This window comes from Mustela nigripes, chromosome 12 (genome assembly GCF_022355385.1).
Source record: "Mustela nigripes isolate SB6536 chromosome 12, MUSNIG.SB6536, whole genome shotgun sequence".
NCBI classification, from domain to species: domain Eukaryota; kingdom Metazoa; phylum Chordata; class Mammalia; order Carnivora; family Mustelidae; genus Mustela; species Mustela nigripes.
Window position 1 is genome coordinate 62310132 of NC_081568.1, and position 15252 is coordinate 62325383.

The following is a 15252-nucleotide window of genomic DNA, read 5'->3' on the forward strand; positions in this document are numbered from 1 at the left end:
TTATAGAGTGCTGACTTTGGTAGATAATTAACAATCACATTCTTCTATTCATTCTCTAAATGAGCAAGACAAGACTTGTAGAGGGTTTTCCATCATTTTTATGAAGGTGGATGTAGATGTCAAATATGGAGACTCAAAAATGTTGCCCTAATGATTTTTTTATAACAGCATAGAACTAGGTATATGGTATGGTACTCAGAAGTAGGTATATGGTGTATGGTCTGGATACCTCAACTCAGTATGTAGAAACTCTTCCAGAACAGAAATGTAATTCCTGTTAAAGGGAGAGATCCCAGTGCAATTTCCCCCCTTTATTTGAGGCTACCAATTTGGAAAGATGTTGCATCTTCCAAAAATTTTAGTACTGTCACAGATTCTTTTTTGATGGACATCTTGGGTGTCCATTTTAGGTTCAAAACTAGATTTTGAACTACTTCAAAATTAGAAGGAAACTAACCCACCATTTTGTGAGTACCTACTGTGCTCTGGGCATTGTGCTATGTGCTTTGATATTTTCTGTCACATGTAAGTACAATAATATGTTTTTCTTTATTCTCTCTACTCTTCCTCCGAAGTGAGAATTTAAAACCATTAGTGTGTCTGTACATGTAGGCATAAGTCTGGCACTTTTGTTATGAATTATATAGAGAAATCTTCCTGCTAATTACGTACTTTTAAAAAACAAAGAAACTACACACATGAAAACATTTTTATATTTATGGGGCAAAAAAACCCTATTATTATGAGTTTCTATTAGAATATAATGTTATAAAGAAAATTACTTTGGAAATTAGAGACCAAATAGTTAAATATGAGGGATATTTTATTTTCCCACTTTCAAACTTACCCTTCTTTTTGGATGTTTGTTAACATGCTGATTGATATGTCCTCTGACTCATTGTGTTCATCAGCACAGCAAAGTTTTATCCCATAATAAAGCTTTTTAAAAATACCTTACCTTAATTAAAGCTATTAATTCAGCTTTGTTACTGAATACATTTAAACCATCTATGAAAAAAATAAATTTAGTAACGGCCTTCTTTTACCTTCAGGTCGTCTAAACTATTCATATCCAGGATCCGATAGCTCTCTGCTTATTAATGGTAAGTGATAATTGATTTACCCTAGTGAAGTGCACAGAAATGAAACAAGTTAGTTCTAGATGAGAAAATATAATAGGTATGCTTTGACAAGTGGAAAAATGACATTAGTTTGTTCTGTAATGATAATTGTAAGTTGCTATTAATTTGTTAGCTGTATAATGAATAATTATTTTCCTCCAAATTGTGGCATTAACTTTTTTAAACGTTGAGAACTAACTTGTTCTCTGTCTTGAAATTGGTGACAGAATAAATGAGAATCTCTAATGATACATAAAGAATGGTTTAATCTACCATTAGATTCTGTAGAGTGACCTTTGAAATGTCAACATGAAAACCATTTCCATGTAGTTAGAAAAATGTTCCAGGAGAAAGGGAGGGTAATCAGAGATCTGAAACCAGAAAATGCAGCCTGAGACCACAGGTCTTGACATTGTAGAGGACAAGGTCATTCACTATTTGCTGTCTAATGAGAACAAGAAAAATGAAGTTTTATTGACCTTCACAGTGCCCTTGGTAAATTCTCCTTTCTGGTTCTAAATATTGCCAGTGGGCTGTTGAGTCTCTTTTATGTGCATATGCTGCAGCAGATTAAATTTAACAAGGAAGGGGCATCTCCTCCTAGAAGGAATTGAGTCAAAAAATGTCTGTTTTGTACTACTATAGTTTAATTAGGTGAAATACCAAAGTCTTATTTACTTCTTTTATACTTATTCACTATTGAATATGGATTTTTAATTGTGCTCACAGTGCCTTCCATCTGTCAAAGCTCATTGTAAGTCCCACCATCTCGAAGACATGTTCTTGGCTGAATAGCTGTATTCTCATTATTCCAAAGATAAAACAAAACAAAACAAAAAAAACAACAAATTTTGTACTCCATGTCTATGGTATATTGTGAATGGAGGATTAAAAATTAGTTTTAGGAAAAAATTATTTTTATGACTGAATCTACTTTTGGTTAATATTTGGTATCAGTATTCTGTAGAACATAAGATTGTCGAGCCAGTAAAAGTTAAAAGGAAATTTGATTTATAAGAGTTGCCATGGGTGCATTAGATCCTCTGAAGACTGTATGATTTATAAAATCTCATTTATTCATCAGACTTTGGCCTTTTCATGTTACAGCTACCAGAAATAATACCAAAATATAATATTTCAGTATAAGTGTGGGTAGACCAAAAACCAAACCCAGTGGTGATAATGGCATCAAGATAAGCGGGAATAATGTAAGGGTTGCCATTCTAGCAAGACTTTAGCTTTTCCTGTGGAACAAGTTTCTGAGTCTGCATGCTGGAAATGGCAGTGAACCCAGGATTTGAGATGCTGATGTGCGATCATGGGCAAAGTGGTCAACTCTTCTTTGTCTCAATTTCCTCATGCAGTTGCTAAATTAGATCCATTCCCTCTGGAGTCCATCTTTGTTGAGGTGAGACTCTCTGAACTCTCTAATGGGTTTTCCTTAAAGCTAAAATTCACTTCATTTTTTGAGAGTCTATTATTGTGAGATTGCCTCCTCTGCCCTTGCCGTTAATATCCTTTCTTTTATGAATAGATTATTTTTTGTGACCCTTTCTTGGCAAAGAAAAATAAAGGTAAAAAATAATTACTTTTTGAAATGTTATTAGTCCATAGACTCTAGAAAGGGACTGGGTGGTTTTTGCTGTTGCATACATGGAAACTGTGTTTATTAGAAAGGTATACAGGCTGAGTTTAAAAATTGTCTCAAACTGAAAGATAGGAAGATAAAGAACAAAGAGTTGTCAAAGAGGGAGAACCTGCTGGTTCCTTAAGTATAATCCTAGCGGGTTTATGACTGCCATGGTCTCAGATCTAGTGTTTACCTCAGAAGGTCATAGAACTTGATTTTATCAGATTTGTTCAAGTGTTAGTTCTTAATAATCAACCAACTAGGACCAGATGCCAGTTTATACATTCTCAATAAGGAATAAAACTAGGTAGACCAGATGCTGTAGGTGACTGACAGAGTTGTTTCTCCAATAGCAAAGTGCAGATTATAGCAGATTACTTTAAAATCATAAAATTAAAGCAAGGTGGGGGTGGAGGAAGGTTGAGACAATTTTTAATCATTTTGGTGTGGGTGTAGGCATTGCCCATTCTCTTCAGTCAGATTTATGAAACCTCTTCTATGGTGGATTGCTTCTATAGATAAATTAATCTCATTTGTGTGTTGATGTTTTAGTGACTTTACTGACAATTTAGTTCATGTTTTGAGGGTACCCATCTTATAAATCTAGTGTAAAGCGCTATTTGTATTTAACGAAGATAAACTTTGGACTCATAACTACTATCCATTTCACAGAATTGTGATGAAGATGAAATGCATGTAAATCATTTAGCATAGAGCTGCTAGGTAGTTAAAATAATAGAATGGTTAGGAATATTTGTGGCTAGGAATATTAGTGCTAATATACACATACATATTTTGGTTAGGAACATTAGCGCTAAAAATTTATAAGGAAAAAACAAAATGGGATTAAGATAAGTGTAAAAATCATCTATTGTTTAACATGCTTTTTTTGGCTGATTATTAAAATAGATAACATAAAAATTACTGTATTCGTTTTAAAATGCAGTCCTTTTGTATCTCATATCCATGCAGTCTCTCCTTAAAGCTGAAAATAAAAGCCTAGTACATTGTGTTGATTTACATTCATTATTCAACTTTAAGACTTTAAGGAACTGTAAGGAGCTCTTCTTCCCTGTCCACCATAAATTATCTATTCAGGCTTAAGAACCTTTAGAAAGGTGATTATTTATATAGCTACTCTACTTTGTCTCAACTGTAACTTTCAGAGCTTTTTCTTCCAAGCCGCTGTTGAGTTGAAAGCCATTTCTTTTTTGTTTAGATAAAAAGCGTGTGAGAACTGTTTACTCTCTTCACTTGAACATCTGAATTTTGACTATGATTTTCTTTTTTTTTTTTTTTGACTATGATTTTCATTGTATAACTTGTTTTGAATTTTTCAAGTAATCTCAATGCTTTTTGGAAAAGAAGTAGGGTTTAAATCCTGAATAAATAAAAAGACAAAAAGATTCAGAGTAGTCTACCAGCTTCAGCAGTTTATATTGAAGTAATGTTGGGATTTGCATGTACAAAGATAAAAAGAGCTTACTCATCGAGTGGATCAAATTACTTTTTTTCCCCTTTGGCCATGCTCAATCGTCAGTTTTTATACTATGCAGTAACCTTCATATACCACTCATGACTTTTAAGAGACCCTGCCACCATAATGCAACAAATAATAATTAATAACTGTACTAAGAATGTTGTGGTGCACATTGTGGAAAAATTATTCAATCAATCTCTGTTATTAGTTGTAGAGATTTTTTTTTTTTTTTTAAGAGGACATTCTTGGGCAAAATCCTTGGATGTTAAGTATATTAAAAAACCAAACTTCGTAGCTACTTTCTGCATACTGTATTAGTTTGCTGGAACTACCTTAACAAGTACCACAGACTGGTGGCTTAATCAGAAATTTATTTCCTCAGAGCTTCTGGTTCTAGAGGTTACAAGTTTAAAATCAAAGTGCCAGCAAGGTTGATTTCTTCTGAGGCCTCCTTGGTTTGTAGATGGCTATCTTCTCTCTGTGTTCACATGATTTTCCCTCTGTGCATGAATGGTGTCCTAATCTCTTCTTTTAAGGACATCAGTCATACTGGATTAGGGCCTACCTCAGTGACCTCATTCAACCTTAATTACCTCTTTAAAGGCCCTGATGTCAAATACAGACCTACTCTGAGTTTCTGGAGGTTAGGACTTTAGCATATGAATTTTGAGGAGGGAACACAATTTATCCCAGAACAGATACTTTTTCGTAGTAAATTTTATGTAATAGGTATATAGTTAGAACATCCATTTTATGGTTATGAAAAGCAACTGACTCAGTTTCTCAGCCAAGTCAGAAAGGAGTTCTAAATTTGGGCCAGACTTACCTCACATTCCTGTGGTCTATCTTGGTGTAGCTTTGATACAGACACCAGATTGGAAGGTTAATTTTCCTTTTACCCATCTTGAAAACTTTTTTGCCTTAGACAACAAACATGCATTTGCAACCACCTCTTTATGAAAGTGCTTGTGCTTGGTGCTTTTTTTCTCCAACCTTCCATTCCATTCCATTAGTTCATAGGATTAACTGCTTCAGAAATGAAATTCTGGCAGGGAAAGTTAAAGAACAACTGTAAAATATATTAGATTTTAATAAATTCATGTATGTATTTCCTTTTCTTTGTGGATTTCTTTCACTTGGCAGCATCCACTAAAATATTTGCTTGTCCCAGAGGAGATTAGTTAAGAGATCTTTTTTAAAAAGGTTAGCATAGAACAATTCTTAATTATAGTTCTTTGGAATGAAAGGAGGAAGATTGTTTGCTTAAGGGGGGTGTAGTACACAGAAATCCATGAAAGTGGGGAGGGTATAATTTACCCACAAGAAATGTAGATTATAGTTACTTACTGAAAATGTATATAATGTGGTTCTAGTTGCTACAATAAGAAGAATGTTGAAAGATGCCTTGGTGAAAAAATATATTGTAAATTCTAAAGTGCTCTGCAGTTGTTAGCCTTAGAATAGTAATGAAAAGCTTAGAGTAATTATTGAAGACAACCTCAGAATATAGACACGGTTTATTTTTGCAGAAAGGAAGAAATTACTACTTACTGAAGATCATGACTGTGTGGTCATCATGTGTATATAGGGTATCTTTTGTTATTCACTCTTCAGCTCTCCATTTTTGTAGAAAACTGAGGGTTAGGGATGTAGAGAAACTAGAGTGCCATTCTCTACCCTTTTCTAAAATAGCTCTTTACAAATAATATCTTTGTCTCTTCTTTATTGTATCGTATCAGCATTCTTTGACTATTGTACGAATAAGTTAGTATAAACACAAGCCAATGTGACATGTGAAATTCCAACTACTAGGCATATATTTAAAATAATTTTGTGACAGGGAGTCAGTCCATTACATTAGGGGTTGATTTATAAGATCATTTAAAATAATTCTTTGCATCTTTGTTGGATTGTATGCCCTGGTCTTTATGATGATTGTCTGCTTTTTGGTTCTATCAACTTTATTCTTTTGTTAACAGATTAATTCCTTTTAGCTTCAAGCCTTTGACTTTTATCTTTTTTTTTTTTTAAAGATTTTATGTATTTATTTGACAGAGAGAAATCACAAGTAGATGGAGAGGCAGGCAGAGAGAGAGAGGGAAACAGCTCCCTGCTGAGCAGAGAGCCCGATGCGGGACTCGACCCTAGGACCCTGAGATCATGACCTGAACCGAAGGCAGCGGCTTAACCCACTGAGCCACCCAGGCACCCCGACTTTTATCTTTTTTAAATGATTTACTAACTTAACTAATTTCCCTACATACTTTTTTTTTTCAGTCCTACTAAAAAAATCAGTTATATAACATCTTTGAATCTGAGTCCTCTACGCCTGTTTTTTCTAAATAGAATTGCTATCTGTTTCTCACCTTGGGGGCAATGAGAGGGAGATGGTAGAGGTAGAAGGTGGGCCAGATTAGCCTGAGTATGAGCAGTCTTTCATTGCCTACTAAAATCTAGTAATATTTTATCCTTCATCTTCTTTATAAAAATGTTTAGGTCTTCTCATGGAGGAAAGGATGTTTTTCTTTAATATAGAATTTGTTTTTAACATAAGTACCAAGAAGAAAACAAAAAAGGGGTATGTCCACAAGCATAGTAACATAGTTAATAAATGTAAATAGTACAGAAAGGGATAAATCAAGAAGTGAAATCCTTCTTTCCTTCCCCATGCCAGTTTTTCTCTCTAAGGTTCTTGTGGTTGTTTTTAGAAAAAAGATTTCATCATATTTCCACATACCTGCTTATGTTTTCTTTATTTTTACACGTACACAATAAGAATCGTGCAGTACACACGGAAGTACAGTACTCATGGAAACTACGTCTTAGAGAGCTTTAGATATCAGCACATGACTATGTGCCAGTCTGAAAATGGCTGCATGCTAAAGTCTTTCTGTACCTTCTTTGCAAATCTAGTGTCCCAGAGTAGTAAAATGTTTTGCTTGAGGGAATTTAATGATGAATATAGGGCATTTGTAAGCAATCCTTTAAAGATATTTTGGAAATAAAGTGCTTTTCAATAGATCTAATAACAACATGCATCCAGAAATTATAAAATTTATAGCTAGAATGTTTCTAGCCCATTTAGAACCTTCTTGAATCATACTAGTACTAATCATGAAGTTATTCAGGACTTATAAGTAAAAACCAAGAAATAAAAATAAAAATAGATAAAGGTATAAATAGTAGTCGTTTAAAACCCTATGGGTACTAGAAGATTTGTATTTAATAACAGCATGCATTTTTTGGAAATGTTTTTAACAGTATACTCTTTGGTAATTAAAGGGAAAATATGGGCAGGGTTTATTTCAGCAACTTAGCTAGAAGTTTTCCAAAATGTGATTTCTTAAAACATATTTAAAGGGAATTATTTTTTTAACTTTCTACTTCTTTGGATGTTTGAGAACTATCAAATAATAATGAGACAGTTGATAATCATGAGATTGGAAATCTGTCTGACATTTTCCTCAGTAAAGTGGTAAAGATCTGTGTTACAGGTACGGCATCATAATAATCTTAAGCCAAATATAATTTGAAACAGTTGGGAAAAAGGTGGTTAGTACATTTTTCACGGGTAGGATGAAGGGGCACCATTTACCATTTTGTTACTGTCTGGGTTCTGGTTACATAGGCAGCTTCATGTTATCGGAAATTCATTGAATTCTATACTTATGGTTTGTGTACTTTTCTGTATGCATGTCATGTCAAAATCTATGTTAAAAATAATATATAATTATTAACAGCATTATAATAAGTAGAAGTAAAAAAATTAAACACTCTTTTCTGTGTTCCAGAATATTACTGTTTTTTTTTTTTTTAAAGATTTTATTTATTTATTTGACAGGCAGAGATCACAAGTAGGCAGAGAGAGAGGAATGGAAGCAGGCTCCCTGCTGAGCAGAGAGCTGATGTGGGGCTCAATCCCAGGACTCTGGGATCATAACCTGAGCCAAAGGCAGAGGCTTTAACCCACTGAGCCATCCCAGCGCCCCTAATTTCCCTTTCTGATTCGGCAATTTTTATGTTGTAAGCATTGTACACCTGTAACTTATTTTCTCTTAATGTGGGAAAACATTTCTAGGTAGTTTTCAGAATTTAACCATGAATTCTTTTATATTAACCAGCTTAATTTTGTGGTACAAGATCAAAGATTGAAAGTACACATTTAAAGATTTTGAGATTTATTTGATTTTTGCCTTTAATCTGTAGCACTTACCCTTACTGAAACTATATTTATTTTTGATAAATGGAAGCTATGAGAATTTTATGTTAATTTTGTAGATTTTAGAAGTCTGCTCTCTTCAAATATCTCTTTTCTTGGAAATCTAAGCAGCATCAATCAACTTTTTAAGATTGACAGAACCAAGATTTTCAAATCATTAATTTTCCCAAACTCCATTATCATTGAAGCAGTCATAGTAATAGAATGTTCTTAAGCATCTGCTTTTATGATATCTTTGTCTTTTTAGCCTATGTCAGGTTGACTGAGAAAATACCTCCCCCCAACCCCAAATTTAAGACCTCTAGCAAAGTGAAATCCTAGCTGAAGGAAATTTTGTGTGGTTTTAATCCATTTGTTCAAGTACTTTGGTGAAATCCAATGTATCTAGTAATGGGAGAAATGTATTTTGGTATGAGACAATTTCATTTTGGAAAATACCTGTATGGTATTTCTAAGTTATAAATTCAGTTGTAACTGAGTTGCACATATTGAGCATTTATCTAGTGGGCTAAGAATTAAAACCCTGAGCAATCTGTATAATGACTTCTTAAAGGTGCTACACCTTCTAACTCAGGAATCTATCCCAGCTTCCTGTTAGAACACACTGGCCAAGCCCTCACTTGTCCCATGTGCTTCTTTTCTAGGCATCTTTCCCTGAACATTACAGCACCCCAATTTGCTACATTGCCAGGCCTGCAATGCCCTTTCCTCTGGTTTTTCCTTAAAGTCTTAAATGCCATCTGATCTTCTCCTCAAATGCCACACCCCCCTCTCTGATTCTTTTATCTGAGCCAGTTTCTTCTCCTCTGTTCTTGTTGTACCTAACACCAATAGCAGTAGGTATGCTGCATTGTCATTGTTTGCTTATGTGGCTGTCTGGCGTTTCAGGTTGCTAGTTCCATGTAGTCAGGGCCCTGTACTGTTCATCCATAGTCCCTAGCAAGATCAGGCATTTAAGCAATGTTTATTGAATAGGGTCGAGGTAATTGGACAAGCTGGGCTTTTAAGTGCCAGTTTGTTTCGGGGAAGACATTTTCTCAAAAGTTTCTTGATTTCAAGTTTGTGCTGCCACTTGTCAAGTATCGAGGGAAATACATATAAGTACATTATATACTTCTCTTCTTAGCTGTAACCTACTTGGCAATAAAATGCCAAACTTTTACTTTTCAGCATTTGGGATGTGGTGGAAAATTTGGCAAGGAATAAGAAACTTTCTCTGGCTAAAAGGAAATTGATAAATTGCCTAAAGATTTCATTTGTTATGATTTCTTTTGTTAGGTATTAATCATAAAGCCATGGTATAAAATTGCTGTTTATCTTGTAGTGTTGAAAGAGTCATGAATTAAGTATTGAAATATTTACTGAAATGCTAGTTGGCAGGGAATTCTGGGAGCATTTAAGATCGGTATGATTGGAATTGGTTTAGATCATATTACATATTACCTTAGTATCATACTAGTCTGGATCCTGGGTGACAGTTACAGGCAACTACTTCTCTTACCACAAGTAAAATTCAGTACAGCTTTACAGTGTCCTCGAAGAACTTAAAAAAAAAAAAGTGCGTTAAATTGACCTCTCACCATCCAAATTCCTTGTTTTTGAGACATTTACTAGGAAATGAGGAATATAGTCAATTATTTTTTTTCAGTTTCAAAAACTGGTAGATGAAAGATCACAGTTGATTCTTCTGACAATGTTTGAAAGGTTGTTTTTTTTTTTTTTTTTCTCATTTGACATGCAGCAAGGACATATGGGCGAAGGAGAGGTAACATTACTGTTTCTAACTTTTGAATGTACCAGTTGTATTTGGAGAGGACCCAAGATTGCTCAATTTCTTACCCTTGTGGGGAAGAAGGGGAGGGGGGAATGCAATGTAGCTTTGATCCATACATACTTTATATGTCATAGTTAAGATTATAGACTTTCTAAGTTGAAGGAGTCAGAATGGTAGGATTTGAATTTGAATTGATAATGTCCCTGTATTATAAACTCAAACTCAGCTTAATTATATCTGAAGATTTATTTTACCTTTTTCTTTCTGAAAGGAATTTCTTGGAAGAAAAAAAAAAATTAAGGATCTTTAAAAGGGAAAATACGGTGTGACTAGTCTCAAATACTTGATTATATTGGAAGCTCAATTATACTTGAATACCTTATGTCTATTTTTTTCTACTAAGTCAGCATAATACATTTGGTTTAAAATGAGATTAGCTAAACAAATGACTACTCCTATAAATTTCAAACACTGGGGGGGGAAAGCTCTAGAAATTTTAGAGAATTTTAAAGAATCATTTCTTAGAGGTTCCTGAATAAACCTGATTTTTACCAACTGTGATAGCTTTGCCTTTTTACAGGCAAGTCAGCTAGATAGTCAAATAGCTTAACTTTCAAATGCAAGTGATTTTTAAATATTATTTCGGGAATAACTTCTAATTTTGTAGGTATTTTTTATCTTCATTTTATAACTCTTGAGTGTAGTTTTGTAGGGTAAATTCATAACAAATATATTGTTATTATTTGTGTTTAGTTCAGAAAGTTGAAAGGAAAACAAGTGTGGCAACAAAGGATATTGGAGTATTTCAGTAAAGGAAGAGCACTGAAGCTCTATTTCTATAGGAGCCATTAACAAACTCCTTATGTAGTACCTAGAATTAAATTGGCCGTCTGAAAAGTGACAAAACAGTGCTTGAGAAATTCTAGTTATTTGTAGCTCAGTGTTTTGCTTATGATTTCCAAAGTTCATGTTTTGTTGTCAGGTAAATACAGGAATAATATGAACCACATTGGCATCTCTGGTCTTTTTCGCTTATATATTTTGTATGATAGGATTTTCAGACAGCAAACTTAATGTCTCATTTTTAGAATTAGATAGCACCAGTGGCAGCTGTTAATTACTCAACTAAAAGAAAATATATCTTTGCCATGCCTAAAAATCTTAAATTCTGTAAGACTAGATTGTGAAGTTGGATAACAGCATTAAATGGGTTTTGATTATATTCCATTAAGGTAGACCAAGATGAGTGCTCACTTTAAAAATTGACTTGTTTATTTTAAGGACAGTCTTAGAGTAAATTGGGTAGACTATATTATTTTGTGTTTTAAAAAAAATTAAGTGATCTAACATCTGAATTTAATGCTTAGTGTACATGTCTAGGTTGCCCCTTGGCCAGGGGGCCCTGCCAAGGCAATGGAGTCTCCTGCCAGCTGCTTTCCAGAGAATGCTCCCTCCTCCTATACTTCCATTTCACCTCACTGAAGTGTCTGGATCCCAGGGGGATAGTTGAGCAGCCTTCTATTTAACCATGCACTTTCTCTCTGACTCCACGGAGACTTTAAAGTGATGGGAATTCAAGAGCATATCTAAGTGATTTGTTATTCAGTGAGAAAAATAAAAGCAGTCTTATTGAATCTGCCGTTTTCCTTGTTTCTTGTGTCTGCTCAGCAGTGGCAAGGAACATTTGCTGTTAGCTTTTTTTTTCTGCTTTCTATTCCAGGTCAGTCTTCACTGTTTCCAATGGAAGATGGATTCTTGGATGATGGCCGTGGGGATCAACCTCTTCATAGTGGCCTGGGTTCACCTCACTGCTTCACTCACCAGAATGGAGAAAGAGTGGAACGATATTCTCGAAAGGTGTTTGTGGGCGGATTACCTCCTGACATCGATGAAGGTATATTTACAAAGACCCAATAATTACATAACGCCTGGACTATGGCGCACAGTCCTAACTCATAGATGGTGGTTGCTGTTAAAATAACAATCTGATCTGACTCCAAGTATCCAGTTTTGATAGCATTGTTAGCTTGTCTTATCTTTCTATCCCGGCAGGTAAGATTCGTTTACGATGGGGCGCAGGATTTTGGGATTTGGGGAACCTGCTGTAGCTAGTGATTAGACTAAATGAAAAGAGTAACTGTCCTTGGGAAACCGTCTCAAGGGACCTGTTGTGGCCAAACACGTAGTGCTTACTGTGGTTTTGTCTGTGGGTGCTGCCTTAGCCCCATTCAGTATGTTTTCTTGTTTCCTACCTGCTGCAGAAATGTAGTTAATTGAATTTTGAAATCTTAAAGATGAACTTTGGAAAAATAAACCCTTAAGTTGTACCACAAGAAAGGAAATCTTAAGAGTTTTATCATTTTCTGAGTTTGTTTTCACTTGTCAAATATTTACAGGCTTTTAAAAAGTCACACACTGTTCTTAGGCTTGTTTACAGTATAACCAAGATAGAAAGTATTTGTGTGCATAGAGTTTCAATTCTAGTAGTGGAAGGCAGATAAAAAGTATGTAATCATGCAAGAAAATATCAGAGAGTAAGTATTGAAAAGAAAATAGTGTGATATTGCACTATTTTGTGATATAACAAATATAACGATTCAGGGTATCTTCTCAGATAAGGTGATTAAGGAAAGCCTCTTTTTTTTTTTTTTTTTTGATAAAGTAGGCTTCATGCCAAGTATGGAGCCCAGCGTGGGGCTTGAGGCCATTACCCTGAAATCAGGACCTGAGCTGATACCAAGAGTTGGATGTCTAACTGAGCCACCCAGGTGTCCCAAGGATATCCTCTTTAAGGAAGTAGTATTTGAGCTGAGGCCTGCATTAGGAGCCAGCCAGAGATTTAGAGGATTAGTTGTTCAGCAATATTTTCTTCGTCTGTGGGTCTAAGTGACCCCAGTTCAAGTTCAGACTAAAATTCAAGTAGCAGACCGTATAGGAACCATATATCCTTACTGTTGGTGGTAATGGTTGTTTTCCTAATCTCTTCTGCCTTGGTTTCCTAAATGGAAATGACAATAAACCAGTTAATGTTACGGAGAATAGAATAGTTTTCTCTAAAAATCTATAAGGTCTAATAATAATGTTTAATAAGCTCCAATTTAGATTAAATGTATTGAGTCACTTCATTTTCCTTAAAAGGGTCAATCTTTTGGAAGACTAATTCAAAAAAAGGTTTCAAAAATCAAAGATTGAACTAAACACAGCTCTCTTTTGTCTAATCTATGAAAAATTATCTTGGGTGGAAGTTGTATTGGGATTTCAGGCTAGACTGAATCAGTCTTCATCCTGTTCTCAGAAGATCTAGCTTTCCAAAGTGTTCATGCTGGGCTGACCATGTGATCACAGTATTGGCCTCTCTAATAAGCTCCTGTGTGCGGCCTATTCTTTTCTTTGCCTGGAATCCTCATTTTCCTTAGTGCTATGGATTCTTGGGTCTTTGACCCTTGAAAGTCAAATCTTTAGCACAGATGGTGTTTAGTGAATGAATTATATGCTTACACACAAAAAGAGAGCAAAGACTGAATTTTGTCTGACCTTGCCTGGAGTAAAGTCCTTCTCTGGCCCAGATAGTCTCTATCTTTTTGGAAAATTACTGAGCAATCTTAAATGTGCAATTTCTAAAATTTTTAGAGGCACAGGTAAATATGACTAGTCTGGCAAAGAAGATGGTTTAAACAGCAAAATTAATGGGAAAAATGATAATCATCAAGCATATTGATAAGTCAGTAGCAATTTAAGTAGACAGATCTTTCTACTATAATGTGCAAGATGTATTCCTGGAGAATGTTGTGTTCTGAAGAATTATACACTAAAGATTATAAGGTTTCTGGAGAAATAGGGTAGGAAGCAAATAATTCAGAACCCAATTACCTTTGTACTGGAAGCATTAACAAAAAGAATTAATACCTTGGAAATGACTTGGACAATTTAAGCAAGTGGCTCAGTGTGGTTAGAGGCTGCCTTAAGGAATACTGAAAATACACAAAACCAACAGAGCAGAAATGCTGGCTTACAGGCTTGGAGGCAGTGCAGATATAACTGGACCTGGGAGCATGTGAGGAAGTGCACACTCCCAGGAGATGAGAGCCCTGCACAGGTGGGATTGTGCCTCTCTAGTGTGGGAGCCCTGGTTGTTGTGCTCATTTTTCATTTTCTTTTGGGAGAGTAGGAGCATGGCTGCCTGCATATCAGACAAGCCTAGGGGCTTTTTCTTTTCTTGATGAATGTTAAAATTCTACTCCCACTAGTTCACCTTCCCCAGGAACAGTGATTTGCAAACCAGTACAACTTCCAGATTATGGTGATTTCATTCCACTATTTACCAGTCTCTCTTACATGAGCCAGATGATATTACAGAAATGGGCAGCAGAGCAGAGCAGACTGTACTGTTTCACAATCTGGAGGAGAGACAAACAGTTCTACCATCTTGGGACTTGAACACATTACGATCTCTTCTTTTCCTCTGTCCTTCCCTCCTCCCAGGTCCTATCTATACATGCTTACCTACTCCTTCCAGAAGTTCTTCGGAAATTTATTTTTCCTATAGTCTACTCATGAATCCGGTCATGAGGAAATGGTACAGGCTGGGAGTTGTCCTACGGAATGAATGGTCTCTATACTTTTAGGACTGTCAAAGATACAAAAGATAGGAAAAAATGAGAGGCTGTTCCAAAACCGAAGAATACGGATACCTTAGGGACAGAACATCTAAGTGTATCATGTGTTCTGGATAGGATTCTGATTGAGAAAGGAGAAAGAGATACTGTTGGGATAGTTTGAAATTTGGATAGAGTCTGTGAATTGGGGGGTAATAGTGTATGAATACTGGTTTCCTGATTGGGAGGGTTACATGATAGTGTATGAGGAAGTGATCTTGCTTTGAGCAGGTGCCAGTGGTTGTATTTCTGGATTATAGAGTGTCATGTAAGAAAAAAAAAATGATAGGTAGATAGGTAGGTTGATTCATGCATGCATAGAGATAGAAAGAAGGGCAAGAAAGAAGGAAGAAGGGGAAGGCCGGCCAGTGTG

The 15252-nt window shown here is 35.3% G+C and overlaps 1 protein-coding gene across 4 annotated transcripts in view; it reads left to right on the forward strand.

Annotated features, from left to right (window-relative positions):
* The window catches only part of CPEB4 (cytoplasmic polyadenylation element binding protein 4), a 62617-nt gene that overhangs the window by 36156 nt on the left and 11209 nt on the right, over positions 1 to 15252 (forward strand). The window contains exons 3-5 of one of the 4 annotated variants that reach the window (XM_059417380.1): positions 1053 to 1103; positions 10192 to 10215; positions 11945 to 12118. In XM_059417380.1, coding sequence (XP_059273363.1) covers positions 1053 to 1103; positions 10192 to 10215; positions 11945 to 12118 — 249 coding nt within the window. The remainder of the gene's footprint in view (positions 1 to 1052; positions 1104 to 10191; positions 10216 to 11944; positions 12119 to 15252) is intronic. The other 3 variants (XM_059417381.1, XM_059417382.1, XM_059417383.1) reach the window with 3 other exon arrangements.